The sequence below is a fragment of the Camellia sinensis genome, chromosome 2 (genome assembly GCF_055761805.1).
Source record: "Camellia sinensis isolate YWXY chromosome 2, ASM5576180v1, whole genome shotgun sequence".
Classification (NCBI taxonomy): Eukaryota; Viridiplantae; Streptophyta; class Magnoliopsida; order Ericales; family Theaceae; genus Camellia; species Camellia sinensis.
The window spans coordinates 14,902,568-14,921,595 of record NC_138962.1 but is presented as its reverse complement, the minus strand read 5'-3'; the positions used below and the strand labels follow the sequence as shown (position 1 = coordinate 14,921,595).

Here is a 19,028-nt window from a genome sequence, read left to right as displayed (position 1 = left end):
GAAGGGAGAGTGGGAGGAGAAAGACAGAGAAGGTGGGGAGAGAGTGGGTGGAGAATGTGGAAAAATTTAGTTGAGGGTATAATAGTCTAATAAAATATTTAAATAATAAATTTTGTCCTTTATGCAAAATTTTATAATTATGAGGGGGTTTAGAAAGTATAATTTTTTTCTTAGTCCTTTTAACAATAAAAGGAAGGTAAAGAGGGTTTATAGCCAAATTTCTCTTATATCTATTCGTAAAAAATCAAAACCCCTCTAATAAAATAACGGATATGAGCCAATTGGATAACGTAAATAAAAAGAAAAAGAAAAAGAAAAAGAAGAGAGACATATTTAAGTTAAAAAAAATGACTTTTGTGCCATGTGAATGTGGATCGCTAGTTGCAAATTACGACTGCTTCTTCTATAAATAGACATGCAGGACACAACAACCCCATCATCCCTTATCCAAGAATAAGAGTAATATATCATCCCATATTGCTCCTTTTCTTCTATTGAGAGAAAAACATGTTGTCACTAGGAGTAGTTTTGAGCACTTTCGTGGTAGCATTGGTTACCATATTCATAACTCATTGGGTTCGCAAATGGAGGAATCCCAAATGCGAAAATGGTGTTCTTCCACCGGGTTCCATGGGCCTCCCTCTCATCGGAGAGACCATTCAGCTCCTTATTCCCAGCCGATCATTAGAACTCCATCCCTTCATTTCTAAGAGAGTCCAGAGGTACTATACATAATTAAATTTGAAAAAAAGAAAAGAAAAGGGTTTTCAAAAACAGTTTGTAAGCAAGTTTTCTATTTATTTATTTATTTTTTTCATTATTAAAGTGTAATTATTTGTTGTCTTTTGTTTTTCTGATTGTGTGTAGATATGGGCCGGTGTTTCGAACTAATATAGCGGGTAAACCGGTAGTACTAACAACCGATCCAAAATTCAATCATTACATCCTTACGGAAGAAGGGAAATCGATTGAACTATGGTACTTGGATACGTTCACAAGCATGTTGCCGATATATGCAGTGGGCAATGTTCAAAAGTACATGAGAAACACTACTTTGAGTTGGTTTGGCGTTGAGGCCATCAGAGTGAATTTGTTCTCTCAAATCGAACAAGTCATTCAGACAACTCTACGTCATTGGTCTACTAACCAAATTGTTGACGTCAAACATGACGCTGCAAGTGTACGGAAAAAAATAAAAATTCAAGCTCATTAATTTGATCTTTGATTAATCAGCCTTAATTTATGGTGCTTAATTTCATTTCTCTATTTGGTCATTACAGATGATTTTTGACTTCACATTGAAGCAGTTGATTAGCTATGATTGGGAAAAATCATCTGAGAAACCGCTAAGTAAGAGATTTTCCAGCTTATTACACGGTCTTTTGTGCCTTCCCTTAGACATTCCCGGTACTACATTCCACCAAACAGTAAAGGTAGTAGCTCAAAGAGAAATTATGACTTTGTTTTTGAAGAGATTTATGTATATATTGAGAGATAGTTCCCAAGTTTTATATATGTGTTTTTATCTTGTTCAATATTCAGGACCGAAAGGAGATGCTAAGCATAATGAGGGATGCCATAGTGGAGAGAATGAATTCCCCTAACAAGATTCAAATGGACTTTCTTGATACAGTCATGGAGGACTTGAAAACTCAGAAGTTTGTGACTCCCGATTTCCTATCCAACTTTATGTTTGGAATTTTATTTGCCAACTATGAGCCCATCACTTCAGTTATACTGTTGAGTTTGAAGTTACTCTCAGAGCATCCTTCGATTTTGGAGGAGCTAACAGTACGTTTGCACTCCTAAATTTTAACTAATTGACATGATTGTTGATTGCTTTTTCAATTTTGGTTGATAAATGATTTAGCATAACTCTCCATGCATATAAATTTGTGATATTAATGATTGTTTACTTTTATCAGGCTGAAAATGAAGCAATCATTAGAAGTAGGAAGAATCCAGATTCTCCACTTTCATGGAAAGAATATAAATCGATGACTTTTACACTTAATGTACGTTTGTATGATGATCTCAATTTATTTTGTTTTCTGCCTCAAAAGGATTAATTAATTGAAATTTTATTCTTACTTTACTAATGATGTGTATTTCTTATTAATATGTGAAATTGCAGGTTGTGAACGAAGTTCTTAGTTTGGGAAATGTAGTTCCGGGGTTGTTAAGAAGAGTAACAAAAGATATCAAATTCAATGGTATGTATTATAAATTCCATCATAATAACATCAATTAGCTCCACATCTATATTTTTTATTACAAATATAAGGTTCATATAATAGAATTTGAAATATTTATTGCTTAAAAACTTAACAGGATATACAGTTCCAGTGGGTTGGGCCATTATGATTGTTACTTCTGCTCATCAACTGAATCCAGAAGCTTTTAAGAATCCAGTTAAATTTAATCCATCACGTTGGAAGGTGCATCTTGAGCTTTTAATTTTTTTTTTTTATTTTTTGGTTTCAGGAAGGGATCGCATGAGTGATTTTAAAATTTTCACTGCTGCACATCATTTTGATGCCTTAATTGCTCTAATGTTTAAAATAGTGACATTGTCCATTAAAGGGTGAATTATACTAACAGTCCTTATAATTTAGGACTTGTGTGGTCCCTGACTTTTCATGTGTGACACATTTGAACTTGAACTTGAATTTTGAATTTTATTCCAAATAAGGATAATTGAAGTTACCATTGCTCAATTTCAAGGACAAAGTCTTCAATTTGATAAAATATAAACTAATTTGATAAAAATAAATGTCAAAAAAATATTTTTAAATTTTTAATAATTATTTCTAATCACCAAAAATAAAATTATGTAAAACTGATAAATCTTTTACACATTTATTTATATATTTTTATCAAAGTAATTTTTATTACGTGTTTGGATGATGATCATGTAATGGACGGTTGTTTTTATTTTCATTAAATTAGTTTCTGTTTTTCCAAAAGTCATATGTGGCGATAACTTTGATATCATTATCAAACCAATCCATTAAATCAAAAAATTCAAAACTAAAAACATTTTATATATTAAATATATCGATTGCACATTAAAAGCTTAGCAACTATCCATTACATTGTCATCATCCAAACACATAATAAAAATTAATTTGGTAAAAATAAAATTAAATAAATGTGTAAAAGATTTATTAATTTTACATAATTTTATCTTTAGTGGGTACAAATAATTTTTAAAAATTTAAAAATATTTTTTTGACATTTATTTTTGTCAAATTAGTTTATATTTTTATCAAATTGACGATTTTACCCTTTTTTGTATTTTCAACTGTCCTTATTTGGAACAAGATTCAAAATTTAGGATTCAATGTGTCACAATTAAAAAGTTAAGGATCAAAGTGACACAAGTTTCAAACTATAGGCACCGTTAATATAATTTGCCCATCATTAAAAGAGGGCATTGACAAGTATTGACATTGCACCTTAATTATTGGAAAATAGGACCTTGATCCAACTGTGATATCAAAGAATTTTATGCCTTTTTGAGGGGGGACGAGACAATGTGCAGGAGCAGATTACGCTAGGGCGTTTGCATGCACCTTTCTACATGTATTGGTCACCAAGTATAGGTAAAACATTTTTTCTTTTTGCTTCTCTTCTTTGTTTTTTCGTTTTTAATTTCTACTTGTGTTACTCAAGCTTGTTAACAAAGAGTAGTATTTGTTTTCAACTTAATTTTGTGATTTTATTTTGGCTATACAGTTGGACAAAAGTCAAGGGAGGAAATATTTCTCGGAGACCCGTTTTGGATTTTGTAGATGGCCTTCATATCAAAATCACAGAAAAGAGCAACTGAATGGGATAATATTTCAGAGAAGCAAAAACCAGTTCTGCTTTATAGCCTTACGTGCACTATTTTTTCTTGGTTACTTTGTTTTAGTTTTTTCGTTATGTAATTCATACTGTTATGTTGTTCAAAACTACATACTGTTCTGAAATGGCTACCCCATGTTTGTGATATGTATGTATACTTTTCATTAATAAAGTTTTTTTTTTTTACTGATAAAAATAAATAAATATGTAAACTACGCTCTATGCATAAACAATATTGCTTTCCTTTGTACTTCGGTAAAAAAAATTCTGAATACTTTCCTTAACCATTGGATGAACACTATAGTTTGCTGTAATTCCTCTTGTTGTTCGGCTTCATTGAGCAATTAAATTTACAAATAACGAAAATCTCTATCTGTTTCCCTGGGATTTTTTTTCTTCTTCTTTTGTACGACCTCATCATGATAGTACTCCGAAAATGTTGAATAATTTTCCAACGTGAAAAATACTATTAACTACTACATTAGGAGGAAGTTTCTCACCCTACAAACTCTTGGGAATGAGATATCAAATGTCTCAATAGGTGAATATTTAAATCTTTAATTATTTAATTTTATAGAAACTAATTACAGAACCTTCATGTGGACGTGGAGTCCACAAAATTTGAGATATAATTGATATTAACCTTTTTAAAAATGAGAATTGCAAATCAATAAAAAAATAAAATAAATTGGAAGTTAATGTAAAAATATGTACATGTAATAGAATTTGTGTTATGGTACAAGTAAAATTACAAATTTTAATTGCACCATAGCACAAGAGTACTTATATTACATCTTCATACCAACTAACCAACCAAATCAAGTCTTAAGTCTCATCAAATGAGATCGGTTACATAAATCATTTTTCTCCACTCGACTCTATCAAAGGTCATTGCGTTAGTAAAATTTAGGAGATTCATATGTCTATTTACTACATTACCCCATATCAATTTAGGTCTACCCTTCTCCTAACATTTTCATTTACCGTTACTGTACTGCCTCTGTTAGTTTTCGTTGTATACGACCAAACCATCTCAATCTATTCTCTCTCAACTTATCTTTTATCGATACTATTCTTATATATTTTTGAATACATTCATTCCTAACTCTATCTTTTCTAATCTTATTATACATCCACCTTAGTATACTCATTTCAGCAACACTCATATTATCTAAATGTTGTTACTTAGTTTCTTAATATTTCGTCCTATACAACATCACTGGTCTAATAGCCATTCTATAAAACTTGTCAGTAATAGCACTTACACCCTCACTACCGGCAATTGTGTGATGTGCAACTGCGATGCTTCAAACAATTGGACGTAAGTGTCCCATTACCGATAATTTTAAGTGCACAAAATTTGATCATAGATCTAGGCACAACTGTGATCGAATTTTGTGCGCACGCAGAAGAACTAATCTCATTACTTGTAAATTTTCGTCTTTGTTAACTTGTCATTTCTTCCAAAATATGATAATACGTCATTTTTTTCTTGCTCATGTCATGTCCTCAGATTACAATGTAAGTCGTCCCAACTTAATTCATCCATCTGGACAACTTGCCCTTCTATGCAATGCCAAGGTGAAGAAAATTCACACCTGGGAAACACCACATCTTCGGGTTGTAATCGCATGACTTGTGCCTATGCCGGTTACACTAACCAAACCATCCTAACAATCCTTGCCCAAGACTTCACTTGTCCAGGTAACTCTGCTATGCCTCATGTGAGGTGATGTACCATTCTAATTTAGAAATTATATTCTATAAATGTGGAATTATAATGACTTCTTGTTGTTGTTGCTGCTGAACAGTTTCAAATAATAACAATGCTTCAAGTTCAATTTGCAAGGGTGGAGTTGGAGCTTCATTCTCATCCTTGTCCAATTGGTGTTGCTCTGTCATCATTTTATTCATTGAAAACCAAATTACTGTTTTTCCTTCCCCTTAAATGTCTCTTTTTGGCCATCCTCCCCACACCCAATGGTGACAGACACTACAATAAAATTGACTTTTTATGGCACCACATCAACGACATACAATGAATGCAAGCCGTAATTTCTCACTTTTATGACTTATTTTTTTTTGCATGTCGTAAATAATATACTAACCACGGCACGTCTATTGTGCATGCCGTTAATGGTAAAAATGATAATTTTTTTACGACTTATAATATTAATTATAAATAATAAAACTTTCTATGATATGCATATGACATGCCGTTAATACATCAATTATATACGACATGCGTATGCCGGTCGGTAAAAATAAATCAGCTTTTACGGCTTACCATATGTGTCGTGAATAGTATGCCCAAAAAATTTGAGGCGCCAAAGCCCAATATTGTGGTGCCACTTATCCAAAAATAAAAAAAAAAAATAAACGCTTGGTCAGATACAGGTGAAGGGGAAGGGTTCTTCAAGCACTTGCGCTATGTTTGGGAACCTAGGAAGGAAAAGAAAAGAAATGGTTACTTAAGTAATAAAAGAAAAGAAAAGAAAAGAAAAGAAAAGAAATTATTGTAATTTCTCTCCTTCTTGTTTGGATAAGTAAAAAATAAAAGAAAAGAAATGATTGTGATTTCTCTCCTTCTTATTTGGTTAGATTTCATAAGAGGAAAGAAAAGAAACTGTTTTATGTTATATTATTAAAATAACCTTTTTATGTTTGTGCTGGATATGAAAAGCCTTGTGGATATGGGTGTCAATTATTTTGTTTCTTTTATTTTTACAGGGGTAAAATTGGTATTATGAAATAATAAATATTTGTGAGTTTCTTTTCTTTCCCAATCTCTCTACTTTTACGCTATGTTTGGTAACTTAGGAGAGAAAAGAAAAGAAATGATTACTTAAGTAATAAGAGAAAAGAAAAGAAAAGAAATGATTGTAATTTCTCTCCTTTTTGTTTGGATAAGTAAGAAATAAAAGAAAAGAAATGATTGTGATTTCTCTCCTTCTTATTTGGTTAGATTTCATTAAGAGAAAAGAAAAGAAATTATTTTATGTTATATTACCAAAATAACCTTTTTATATTTTCAATCATTTTATTTCTTTTATTTTTATAGGGGTAAAATTGGTATTATAAAAATATAAACATTTGTGGATTTCTTTTCTCTCCCAATCTCTCCACTTTTGGGAAGATTGAAAATAAGGGTTATGAGAGAAATGCGTTTCTCTCCATTTCTCTCTATTTCTTCCGATTTCTCTCCACTTAAGATTGTAGGACAATCTTCACTGTATTTAAAAGATTTAATTCTATTGTGTACACAACAACAAATAGAATTTAAAGAAATAAAGAAAAGGAGAGAATTTGTTTGATTACAAAAATCAAACTCGAAATAAAAATAAATAAATAAAAACAGATTTTATTTTGTTACAAAAACAAAATTAAAATCTGATTTAAATAAATAAAAACAACACTGAAAATAAATTAAATAACTTACTTGATTTAATTTCTTTGAATTATTTTCTGATCAAGTCCAGTGTTTGACACTGTGTCCTTAAGACAGATTCGTCCTCTCCACGGTGCTTTCAGAATTTGGACGTCTATCTCCCAGGATGAAATGATCTACCACAAACAATAGCAGCACTACAAATTGTTTGCCTTACGAACACACTAAGTGTTTACACTCTTTCTTTCGGAAATAAAATGCAGCAAGATGAAGAATATAATTTGCAGAGGATGGAGTACGAAAAATCTAAGTAAAATCCAAATGGGAGGCTAGTCTATTTATAGATGTTAAGGTGGCTTTTCGTTTTGAATTGAACAGGTATGAAACCTGTTAGATTCAAATTTAAACAGATTTGAATATGTTTATTCAAACAGATAGAAACGGGAAGGGCCCTGTTTGGATGAACAATAAATCCAAAACTGTTTAATTCTGTTTGAAAACGGGAAGGGCTCTGTTTGGATGAGCACTAAATCCAAAACAGTTTAATTCTGTTTGAAGACGGGAAGGGCCCTGTTTGGATAAACAATAAATCCAAACCAGTTTATTGAATTCTGAATTTTATTTTAATAAAAAATAAAATAAAATTCAAATGTTTTTGGCCCAAAAAGATTAGAAGCCCACACATCACGCACCCGCGCCCAAGCCCAGCCCGCCCGCCCGGACGGCGGCGCGCGTATGTGGTGATTTTTGGGTCCAATGGGTCTAGCCCATTTTGCTCATAACCTCTCCCTCTAAAACACTTGGGTACCCCTTGGGGCACACCCCAAGTATCTCACCCTAAGCCTTATAAACCCTTTCAAAACCTCCCACCAAAACAATGTGGGACAAGCCAATTTACAACCTTAAGGAATTTCCACCAAAACTCCATTTCCATGGAGCACACTTTGGCTTCAATTTCCCATTCACTCGGTAATGGTTTTGAGCAACCAAATATACCACGTGAATCACAACGCGGCATAGAACGCGTTACCACTTTGACCCGAGTAAAACGACACTCGGGGCCCACCTAAAAAATAGACCCAAACTTAAGAAAAAATTAACCATTTCCAACAAAGATAACCAAACAAGGAAGAGAAATACATTCCTCTCTATTTCTTTTTCTTTTCTCTCCAAATCACTCCATTCAAACACAGTGTTAAGGTGATTAAAAATAAAAATTATATCCATTTCTCCCTATTGCTTCTCATTTCTCACTAATTAAGATAACTAAACAAGAAAAACAAATACATTTCTTTCTATTTACTTTCTTTTCTCTCCAAATCACTCAATCCAAACGCAGTGTTTATGAAAACTGAAAAAACGCAGAGTTTCTAGGAAGAGAGGGAGAAGAAAGACGTATACAGGTGAAGGGGAAAGGGTTCTTTAAACACTTGGTCTTCAATCAATTGAATCGGTGGAGATCGAGACGCATGGCAGTCGGTTGATGCAGTCCGCTTTTTTCCTCAACAAAGCAATCACGCTTTCCATTGAATCAATTTGTAATCTGCTTCCACTTGGACTTGGCTTCAATTTCTGATTCCATCCGTTCAATTGAATCAATTTGTAAGGCACTCTCTCTTCCTTCTTCCTAAAACCCTTGTTTCGTCTCTCTCTCGGTATATATATATATATATTAATATCCCCCTCCTCCCTTCTCTTCTCTGTTTTTCTCTTCTCTTCTCTCTATACATACATACATACATACACCTTCTATATCTATCTACATTTTTGGGGTTTTTGTTCTCTGCCTTTTTCACTTTTTTTTTTTTGGTTTTGATTTTGATTTTGATTTTGATTTTTTTGTGGATTGTTGTTTTTGCTCTTGGTGCCCTTGTTCATGGAAATTTGGTTTTTTTTTTTTTTGTTAAATTTTTTTTATTGTTGTCTGTCACATAGGACTATTTTGTAGTTGTATTGTCTTTTCTTAACATAAATTTCTGTTTTATGCTTCCTCAATCTTCGTTTGGTTAAGTGAAATTGGGTTCTCAAAATATTATCATATTAGGACTTGTCTTTGTTCATGGAAACTTGATTTTATTCTTTCATAGGACAAGTTCTTTTTTTATGTGTTTTCTTGTTTTTCACTTCTATTGTCTTTCCTTGGCAAAATTTCTGTTTATGCTTACTCGATCTTCGTTTGGTTAGGTGGATGAGGTAGATTTTCGAAATGCACTCAGGGTGTTTGAAGGAAAGACTGATTCGAAGTTGGGTTCTCAAAATATTGTCATATTAGGATTTTTCATTTATTGTTAATGGAATGTATGAAATTGATTCAATATGAGTAGTGTAACTCTTGTTAACAAGGGTTGCCAATGTGAGAGAATATTCACATGGGTGTTCGAGTTTAAGGGGAAAAATAGAATAAAATGGGGGATAAATATTTTTTAATGTGTGTTTTATGAACCTGACTGATATGCCAAAAGACCTAGATGCAACTCTTGAGATCAAGTCTTGTAATTCTTTCAACTGTAACATACCATCACACTTCTACAATTGTTGTAGCTCTCACCTTAGGTAGCTTTCACCTGGGCGAAACGAAGCATATTTTTACTTTTGGATTTTACCATAATTTGTTGGAAGCTGAGTTTTTCTATTGTAGTTTATGTCTAACAGCAAACCCATGTGATGCATGAGTTGAATTGTGAAAATGAAATTATTTCTTGAAAAAATTAAACACTATTATGCATATGACGGGAAGAAATTAGTTTTAGTAGAGTGCAAAATTTGGAATTATAAATTAATGAACAATTAGAACATTTTTTGTGTTATTTATTGCTAGCATATGGATTTTCAATTTCTCATGTTTTAAAGATAGGAAAGGAGGATAACATGCTTTCTTCTTTACATCATTTTCTTGCTAAACATCTTTCTGATTGGAAAATCTAAATTCTTCAGTTTTTGTAACATACTTTCTTCTTTACATCATTTTCTTTCTAAACATCTTTCTAATGGGGGAATCTAAATTCTTCAATTTTGTGTGTGTGTGTGTGTGTGTGTGTGTGTGAGAGAGAGAGAGAGAGAGAGAGAGAGAGAGAGAGAGAGAGAGAGAGAGAGAGAGAGAAAATATCTCATGTTTGAAAGAGAGGAAAGGAGGATAACATACTTTATTCTTTACGTCATTTTCTTGCTAAACATCTTTCTGATTGGGAAATCTAAATTCTTCAGTTTTTGTGGCCCGTGCTCTTATTATTCCTTCACAAACTATGATTGATCCAAAGGAAGTGAAGAATTGCGCTTGCTTTGTCACAGCATTGTGTTCCGCCCTATTGTTATTTTTTGGTACAAATATTGGTCTTATAGTTTAGGTTTACTACCTCGAGACAATCAGGTATTTTCAACATGGGCAAAGCATCAAGGGATAAGAGGGTGAGTTTGTTTGTTTATGTTTGAATTTCTTTTTTACCATTTCTGGGGCTGTCTGATGTTCGACTTCTAATAATGGGTGGATTTGCTCACAGGATATCTACTACCGAAAAGCAAAAGAAGAGGGTTGGCGTGCTCGAAGTGCCTTCAAGCTCCTTCAAATTGATGAAGAATTCAACATATTTGAAGGTAGTACACTAATCTTACTAAGGTTGATTTATTTCCATCCTTAATATGGCGGGGTATTAAATTATTAGGGACTGGGCTCTTTTTATTAGCTGGATCAAACATTGTCCATTCTTTTTTTTCTCCAATTGTTTTACATTATGAAGGAATTCCCTGGTGCAGTTTTACTACAAACGGGGACTGATTATGCTTTATTAAGTTAAAAGTAGTTTCTCAAAATGATAAATAATGTCTTCCTTTTCTTCTAAGAGAATATTTTATTAAGGATAACAGCAAAATATTTTCACTTAGTGCAAAATGTAGACTTTAATTTTGTATTTTTCATCAATAGGAAACCATGGAAACTTATTTTCTAATATTTTTTTTTTTTCTGTTATCTATTCATCTGTGGTTCCATTTTCTTGGTTATGATTCCATAAACCTTCTCACCTCTTGCTGTTTGGTTGATACAAATATTATTTGCAGGAGTGAAGCATGTGGTGGATCTATGTGCAGCGCCTGGTAGCTGGAGTCAGGTAACTGTCATTTCAAGTTTTACTGTGGAGGAACTTTTGACCCTTTTTTGTTTTAAATGATATGTCCAATGGTGACGGAGAAATATAGATCGCTTCTTTATTATATTTGATTTGCTATCAACTAGTTTGAGTAGATCAAGATTTCATGCTGAAATGTCATAGCTCTAACATGGTTTGATGCTTTGTTTTGTTTCTATACTATTTTACCTGCATGACATGGCAGAAATGGGATACGTGCTTGAGCCTGTTCCAAATTCACTGGAAATAGTATACAGATTTAATAATTTCAGTCTTTGACAATCTTCAGTAGACAATTTTGTTTAACTTTTGTAAACTTATTGTGTTGAAGACTGGACAGTAATGATGAAAATGCCAATGGTCTATGTTCCCCCGCCTGCCAATAAATCAACAAAAAACTGAAAAACAATGGCTGAAGAGGACAACATATTTACCTTGTGTTCTTTCTGTTTGAGGTAGATATATACATAGCATTTTTGTGCAATCTCTGATACTTCAGTTCTAAAATGTACATTAATGTTGATGTACATTTTAGAATTATTGTTGGCACCACTGTTGATAAGGTCAACTTAAGGTTAGTAAGTGTATTTGAGCAAATGGGTGGGTCCCTAAGTTTTAAGTTCGGTTCTTAGTAGAGATTTTGAAACTTTTCTTCTAATACACAGAATCTATGAAAGAATTGTCATAGGCTTATAACAGTTAGATGGGAGCAGCCTTAGGGTGTTTTTTCAGAAGCTTTTGGATTTGCTTAATTCATTAACATAATGGAAAATAAATTCAAGGAAAATAAGGGGTGACATTAATATTATTGGCAAGGTTTTAGGCTGGCCTTCAATTTTTTATGTTCTTTTTGAAAACCATATGTAGCTGACTTGAATAACTTTATGATTAAAAAATATCTAAGTTTGTTGAATACGTTCTTCCTTTGTTTTCCTACAAGAAACTTCGGTGTGGTTGGAGATAGAAGTGCTTTTTCATTCTACATTTCCTTGTCTTAGCAAGAAGATGAACCTGTAAGGGACAGTTTTTATTTTTATTTTTTATATAAATCTTAAGCAAGCCTTCTTCAAAGGAGGTCTATCATTGCTAATGAAGTTACTATATTGTGCCATTCTCTTTAAATATTTGTAGTTTTTTGGGGCATAGATGTTTAATTATCATTAAGGAAAAGAAAATATACATACTTTTTATATCACTAAAATTGTGAGATCGGTTGCAATCGTTAATTGTACATTTTTGAATGTCCACTTAAATTGGTCAATCTAAACTGATAATCCAAGTGAGTGGTATTCGCAATCAATTTGTTGACTTGTTCCATCTCACATACCATTTACTTAAAGCTGCCACTTGTAGAAATTAATTATTTAGGTATAAATACGCGAAAACAAATATACAAGTTAACATAAGCATTGCATATACTCTTTTTCTTAGTCCTTTGTCAAGTAAATTTGAGTTGTTACTTGTAAGGGTTTAAGTGATGGTTGAAATTACACTATTGTTTCAAAGTCATGATTGAGCATCAAAATATCAGAATAAAGTGCACCAGTGTTTAAATAAAGTTACTGAGGAATTGCTGTATCGAATGGCATTTCAAAACTCATAATAGGTTCTAATGGTAGAAAGGGGGCATGTTTTGGTGGAGGCCTTATGTTTATTGCAAACCTTGTTGATTTTGTTGTGGAGCAGACTGCCTCTAAATCATTCATAATTTGATGTTTTATAATGAAATCCTCTCCCTTTTTTGCCCCGTGAGCAATTTTTCTGGTCTTTTTTTTTTTTTTTTTTTGGTTCTATTCTGTTTTTTTCCTCAGATTTTCCTTCTCTTCTGACTTTTTTATCAATGGCACAGATTGAAAAGCCTTTACAAAGACATGGTGGGAGGCTTGAACACAATGAGACATATTGTGGTTCATGCTATGGTGCGGAAGTGGTATGTTTTTCTATGGCCTTGTGTGTCATTGCTAAGTTGAACATTTAATTCTGAAGCTTATACAAGAAATTTTCATAAGAGTCATGGATTATTGAGCTGGACATATTCAGTTCGTTTCTGTGTCTATTTAATTTGGAAGAAACATCTTCTTACTTTGGAGCAATTTTGAATAATTCTTAAGAAACACAGATATATATAAACAGGATACAGATACAACACGATATAGGCATGTCAAATGTAGGACACAGGCTTTGGTACAACTAAATATATATTTACAACAATATGGCTTGGAAAATTTCCATAATTTTAACATTTACCTCCTTGGTTCAAGTTATGACAAAAGTCTTGGGTTTATTATATAGCCAGGTAAATTGCTCTTGCTAGTTTAGTTATTAAGCATTACCGTTAAATTTATTATTTATTTTTGTACACTGGTTTTGACATTCATTATATTATGTTGTGCAAACTCAACCCATACAGTGAAAGAAGTTTCTGTTTCTGTTGCTTATCGATTTTCCCCAATTCTTGCTATTTTGCAGTCAGATGATGATTGTTGTAACTCTTGCGATGAAATTCGTGAATTATATAGAAAGAAAGGTGATAAGTGATCTCTGTATGACATGAGAACTGCAATATGGTGATAAGTGAAATCAAAATGACAAAATCAAAATATGATTTTATCTCCGAAATTTTGAAATATCTTTCACCCTCTTTCTTCCCTATCTAGGAACTTTCTTTGTCTCTCTAGATGGATTAAAGGCTCTTAATGACCATTACCAACATATTTGGTTCAACCTCCATTTTAATTTTTTCTACCAAAATTTGAGTGTGTAATGAAGGCCAAATTAGCTTCTATAATATTATTTATTGGCTTCTCAAAATGGAATTTCCTTTTCTACTTCTCATTCCATGATTTTGTTTATTACTTTTGATAAGAATGAGAATGTTTGGTTAAAAGTTGGTCTAAGAAGGTGGTGCACGTGTACAGTGAGTTTTGTCTTCTTACTAGTGTGTAGCTCTTCCTGAAGGTCACATTTTTGTAGTTTCTCAAATGGACAAGTATATGTTAGTAATGGTTCATGTTATTTAGATGTTGCTCAATGTGACCTTGGATACATGAAGTACCCCTGCCAATTCATTTGGAAAATCACAAGTTTATGCTCTATGTATTTTTTTGTTGTAAAATATTACAGCTTTTATAGCTACTATAACTTTCAATGTGATCTGATGATGTTAATGTGTAGGAACCAATTCCTGTCACTCAACTTGTAAGGAAAACTGCTTCTGTTATGTAGGAGTTTACATAGTCAGGGTAAGTGTTTTCTATCAGTTTACATCTCATATTGTTTATCTTCTTGGCTAGAAATCTTGACTATTGTCAACTTAAATTTCTCAGAATTGTAACATGTGAGGTGCATTTGCCTAACAGATGGTTCAGATGATGAGTATGAGCCCAATAGTAGCAGTGACGATGATGATAGTGATGGCTAGTTTTTGAGAACTTCGATGAATAGATTTCTATAATCTTTAAATAGTTTTGGATTCTGTTTACAAACTTGTATATGATACAATTTTGGATGGTTTTTAACTTTTTTGTTGAATTTAGAACTAAGGGTAGTCTTTTTGTGTTGTTTTGAACTTACGGTTAATTTTTGAATGTTCGGAATGTATTGACAATTTTTGAATGTTTATAATTTATAGATGTAGTTTATTTTTTATGCTTGAAACAATATTTTGATAGTTGATTGATATTTTGTGAAGCTTGTTTGTAATGTTTGTTAGATTATACAAAACAAATTAAAATAGAACCTACTGAATTAAAAATAAATAAATAATGCACATTCTACGACAAGCAAATTAGGTCATTATATGAAATAGTCCACGACATTCCATGTACGTTGTGATATGTTCTACTTATTTACGACAGGCATAATAAGTCGTTGTATTATATATTTTACAATGCGCAATTAGCATTGTTATTTGTCTAATCAATTTACGGCCTGCAAAAGTAGACATAGAAAAAGTAACGACGACGCACAAAATCTGTCGTTAAATAGTTTTTAACGACGTACTATAGCATGTCGTAGAAAAAGTAACGATGACGTACAAAATCTGCCGTTAAATAGTTGTTAGCGGTGTACGAAACATGCTGAAAGTAAATGACTTTTCATGACTGGTCATAATATGACGCGCGCTTGCACTTCGTAGAAGGATTTTTACGACGTGCATTGTGCGTCGTAAAAATCTTTTTTTGTTGTAGTGAGACATTGTAATGTATGAATAAATTTGTTAAATGTAAGACCTTTTGATTTGTAATTGAAGATTGTAGGATGGTATATAATGAAAAATAAAAGTAATTGCAAAGGATAAGTGATATTTTTGTGTGGGGTATATAAGCCCACGTAAATTATATTGTAATGCATTATAAAAACCCTTGAGCTAAGCTTGTAGTGTATATAAGCCCGCTTAAATATATTGGATCATTGACACATATGATAAGGTGAGTAGGGATTTTTCACTTGCTCGTAAAAGGTAGAGTAATAAATTTATACGAACTTTATAGGTGTGGTTTGGCAACTTTTATAATTTATAATTTATTCTTTTACAAAAAAATAGTAAATATGTTTATATATTTTTTTTAGTAAAAATGAAAATGAAAAACGTGTTTGATATGTATTATAAATTTTTTTTCCTTAAAATAAGTGAGAAGTGGTGGTCTGAGATGGTTGTTGGTGAAGATGGCGGACAAAGATAATTGTCGATAATCAAGGATGATGTCTAAATGTGATTTCCAACTGTTGAAGGTTGTGGTTTATGGAAAGAGGTGGTTACTAGCAGTAAAAGTGATTTTCTTAAGTGAGTGCCGATGATAGTAGCGAGAGGGGGATAATTATTTAGTAATTTCGAAATATGGATACGTAGTATTTCATAATATTATGATTGGTGGAGAATGTGGGTAGGTGAAAAATTGTGTTGGGTGATTGAGGAATGTGAGGGATATATTGAATGATGATTGGTTAAGGAGTACAGACACGTGATACTCCGAAAATATTGAATAATTTTTTAAAGAGCGGTAGAGCACCGGATGCGTTGTCTCATAATGGTGATTACATGTTGATTTATAATTTTTTTTCAAAATTTCAATAGAGTTGATCATTATAAACATGATAGTGAAGAAATGTACTGTGAGAATAGGATTTTTTTTTTATTTATAATAATTTGTTGGAGTGGGCGGGGAGATACATTGTTGACTAACAAAGCACACCATTAAAGTTACTTATTAAATCCACTTTTAATTAATTATTTTCAATCTAAGTAGTTTTGAATTTATTTGTCAAATCTACATTGTTTATTGAAGTCGTTCTTTCACTTTTAAAAACATGAACTTCATGAAATAATGTAATTAAAAAAATAAGTTTAAAACTGATGATACTGTGTGTCTCCGACGGAATGGGTCGGTTTGATCCAAGCTTTCCAAACTGATACCCGAGATACCAAACCCTCGGGGAGACATGCACAAAAGTTCAATGGGGAACGGGGAGTCCCCCTGCGAACCCTCCGACGAGCAAGTTAGAAAGAGAGAGATGGAATGTGGAGATAGATTAGTGATAGAGAAGCTTAACCTTTTGCCTTGTCTTCGAAACCCGCTTATATCCTCTACTAATCATTTCCTTGTCCCTTCCGACCTGTCACGTTGGCCGAAAGTCTATGTTCTAACTTGGCTTATTCATGGTGAGGCCGTTCTGTTCCGACGGGGAGGAGTTATCGCAATAAATGTTGCAGGGAACCTCATTAATGGCTGATGTGTGGTGTAATAACTTTGCAGGATCTTTGTCTGGCAATGTGGTTGGTTCTACTCTTGACAGCTGTCTGGATGTCATTGGTTTTTAATGTCACGTTGAGCTCTAGCACTGTTGGACTTTGGTGTTTGAATTATATATTAGGTTTCAAGTGATGGGCCAAACGCTCCCACCTATGTCAAAAATTATTCAAATATAATAAATAAATTTTAAATGAATATAAATTTGATTAACAAAAACTCCACAAGAAAGTACTTGCATTTAGAAAATAGATTTTAAATGAACATTGATTTGATAATTTTTATTTTTAGTTTTATTTTTATTTATTGGTAAGGGGGCAATTAAATAGAAATTTTTGATAAAAAAATCTTCATCATCATCAAGGGTGGACTCCACAATCAGGCAAAGTAAGATACCATTGTCATAACTGTACCAATTATCTATGAGTCTAGGCACAAAAATTATTTACGGTATATATATTTGTGACAGTCACGTTACAGTCATAAATTATCATTGTCATGACTCACGTACGGGAGTACTGTAAATTATTTATTTATTTATTTTTTTTTTAACTCAGCAGGCACTGTACTAAACTTCTTGTCTATAACAAAAGCACACCATCTTTTAGATTTTTGGTTAAGAAAAAGTATAAAAAGATAAAATTGGTTATCTAAGTTATTAAAATAAAATATCACATTTAAATCATAATTATTATATTTTTTCTTATATAAAAGTCAAAAAGTCAAATTAAACAAGGTTAAAAAAGTCACAATACAAAAAAGCCAACTACAAAACTGAAAGATGAACAATCAATGACTAAGTGATCGGTGATTCCGCGAGGATATTTATCACGCAAAATGGAATTGATAATCCGGAGACAAAACATGGTGTGAATGTATGTTGATTTTCAATGCAATTCAGTAAACCCAATATGTCAACTATTTATAAGTATCTTGGCCACCATTACTAAGAGTTACCACTTGTTTGGCAATGATCACAATGCTTCAAATATGATGTGAAGCATTGTGTCTTTTAGTGTTCAAATTCAAACACACTATTTTTGTTCCCAGATCATTCAATTACCTTGCGGGAAGGTTTCCAGATCACCTATATCAAGATTTGATTCAGTATGGAGAGGCACATCACATTATGGTGTGGTCACACTTAATCTAATACAAAAGTCAATGACAAACGAAGACTAAGATGCAACTATGGAAAGCAAATAAATATTTGAGGTTAGGGATCAAACCCGGCTAGAGACAAATTTTGATTATCTCCTTATAAAGGATTGTATTGAATTGTATTTTTTGTTCGGGGTTTGTTATATGAATACATTTTTTTTAATCTTTTTTGAGTCATATCACTTTTTTATTTTTTTACATATCTTTTTATAAAAAGTTAAAAAGCGTACTTATTTAGATCATTTCTTTTTAGGGACACTTTTTCATAAATCCATTTTCACCTACTTATATTCCATTTAGTCCACATTATTTTCTTATATTTCAATAAGTTCTTTGAGTAACATAGTTACTAAAATACCCTAATAATATTCACATTTACAGTGCGAATGTTTCGTGATGTGAATGTTCACATTGTCAATATGAATGTTAATACATCAATGTGAATATTAATACATCAATGTGAATGTTTACACTATCAATGTGAACATTCACACGTTAATGTGAATATTCACATTATAAAATATGAATGTCCACATCACCAAATTGCTAACTGTTTAAAAAATATTTGTAAGGGTTAGTTCATAAAATATCTTAAAGATGAGAATTATAATTTGGTAGATCAAATGTTCAAATAATAGGATTTATTGAAATACAAGAATATCTTATGAACTAATTGGGATACAAATATTTGAAAAAGAATTTTCTAATAAAATTCCCTTCTTTTTACTAAACCTTTTAATTTTAAATTATTTTTATAAA

At 32.1% G+C, this 19,028-nt stretch overlaps 2 protein-coding genes across 9 annotated transcripts; both read left to right on the top strand.

Moving 5' to 3' along the window:
* The first annotated feature begins 434 nt into the window (after window positions 1-434).
* On the top strand, window positions 435-4,053 carry LOC114269439 (beta-amyrin 16-alpha-hydroxylase CYP87D16). Its single transcript, XM_082913783.1, has 9 exons — window positions 435-722; window positions 868-1,180; window positions 1,281-1,433; window positions 1,543-1,791; window positions 1,926-2,015; window positions 2,135-2,213; window positions 2,332-2,438; window positions 3,478-3,605; window positions 3,739-4,053. The coding sequence occupies exons 1-8, from the start codon at window positions 508-510 to the stop codon at window positions 3,520-3,522; spliced, it is 1,251 nt and encodes a 416-aa protein (XP_082769909.1). The 5' UTR covers window positions 435-507; the 3' UTR covers window positions 3,523-3,605; window positions 3,739-4,053.
* A 4,419-nt stretch (window positions 4,054-8,472) lies between these two features.
* LOC114300388 (uncharacterized) lies at window positions 8,473-15,015 on the top strand. 8 transcript variants are annotated; one of them, XM_082913779.1, is made up of 9 exons: window positions 8,493-8,839; window positions 9,422-9,480; window positions 10,442-10,642; window positions 10,735-10,828; window positions 11,291-11,340; window positions 13,208-13,288; window positions 13,828-13,885; window positions 14,533-14,600; window positions 14,685-15,015. In XM_082913779.1, the coding sequence occupies exons 3-9, from the start codon at window positions 10,616-10,618 to the stop codon at window positions 14,697-14,699; spliced, it is 393 nt and encodes a 130-aa protein (XP_082769905.1). In that variant the 5' UTR covers window positions 8,493-8,839; window positions 9,422-9,480; window positions 10,442-10,615; the 3' UTR covers window positions 14,700-15,015. The 8 variants fall into 8 exon arrangements, with proteins under 8 accessions (XP_082769900.1, XP_082769904.1, XP_082769905.1 ...); XM_082913775.1 differs by having other exon boundaries at window positions 8,497-8,839; window positions 14,718-15,015; XM_082913774.1 differs by lacking the exon at window positions 9,422-9,480 and having other exon boundaries at window positions 8,473-8,839; window positions 14,718-15,015.
* Window positions 15,016-19,028: the final 4,013 nt, after the last annotated feature.

Bases quoted from the DNA above. Each gene is read 5' to 3' on its own strand.
- LOC114300388 (XM_082913774.1), top strand. From the start codon at position 10,616: ATGGGCAAAGCATCAAGGGATAAGAGG. The intron at 10,829-11,290 runs GTAGTACACTAA...TATTATTTGCAG, and splicing joins AGAATTCAACATATTTGAAG to GAGTGAAGCATGTGGTGGAT. The intron at 13,289-13,827 runs GTATGTTTTTCT...GCTATTTTGCAG, and splicing joins CATGCTATGGTGCGGAAGTG to TCAGATGATGATTGTTGTAA.
- LOC114269439 (XM_082913783.1), top strand. From the start codon at position 508: ATGTTGTCACTAGGAGTAGTTTTGAGCACTTTCGTGGTAGCATTGGTT. The intron at 723-867 runs GTACTATACATA...GATTGTGTGTAG, and splicing joins ATTTCTAAGAGAGTCCAGAG to ATATGGGCCGGTGTTTCGAA. The intron at 1,792-1,925 runs GTACGTTTGCAC...TACTTTTATCAG, and splicing joins CGATTTTGGAGGAGCTAACA to GCTGAAAATGAAGCAATCAT.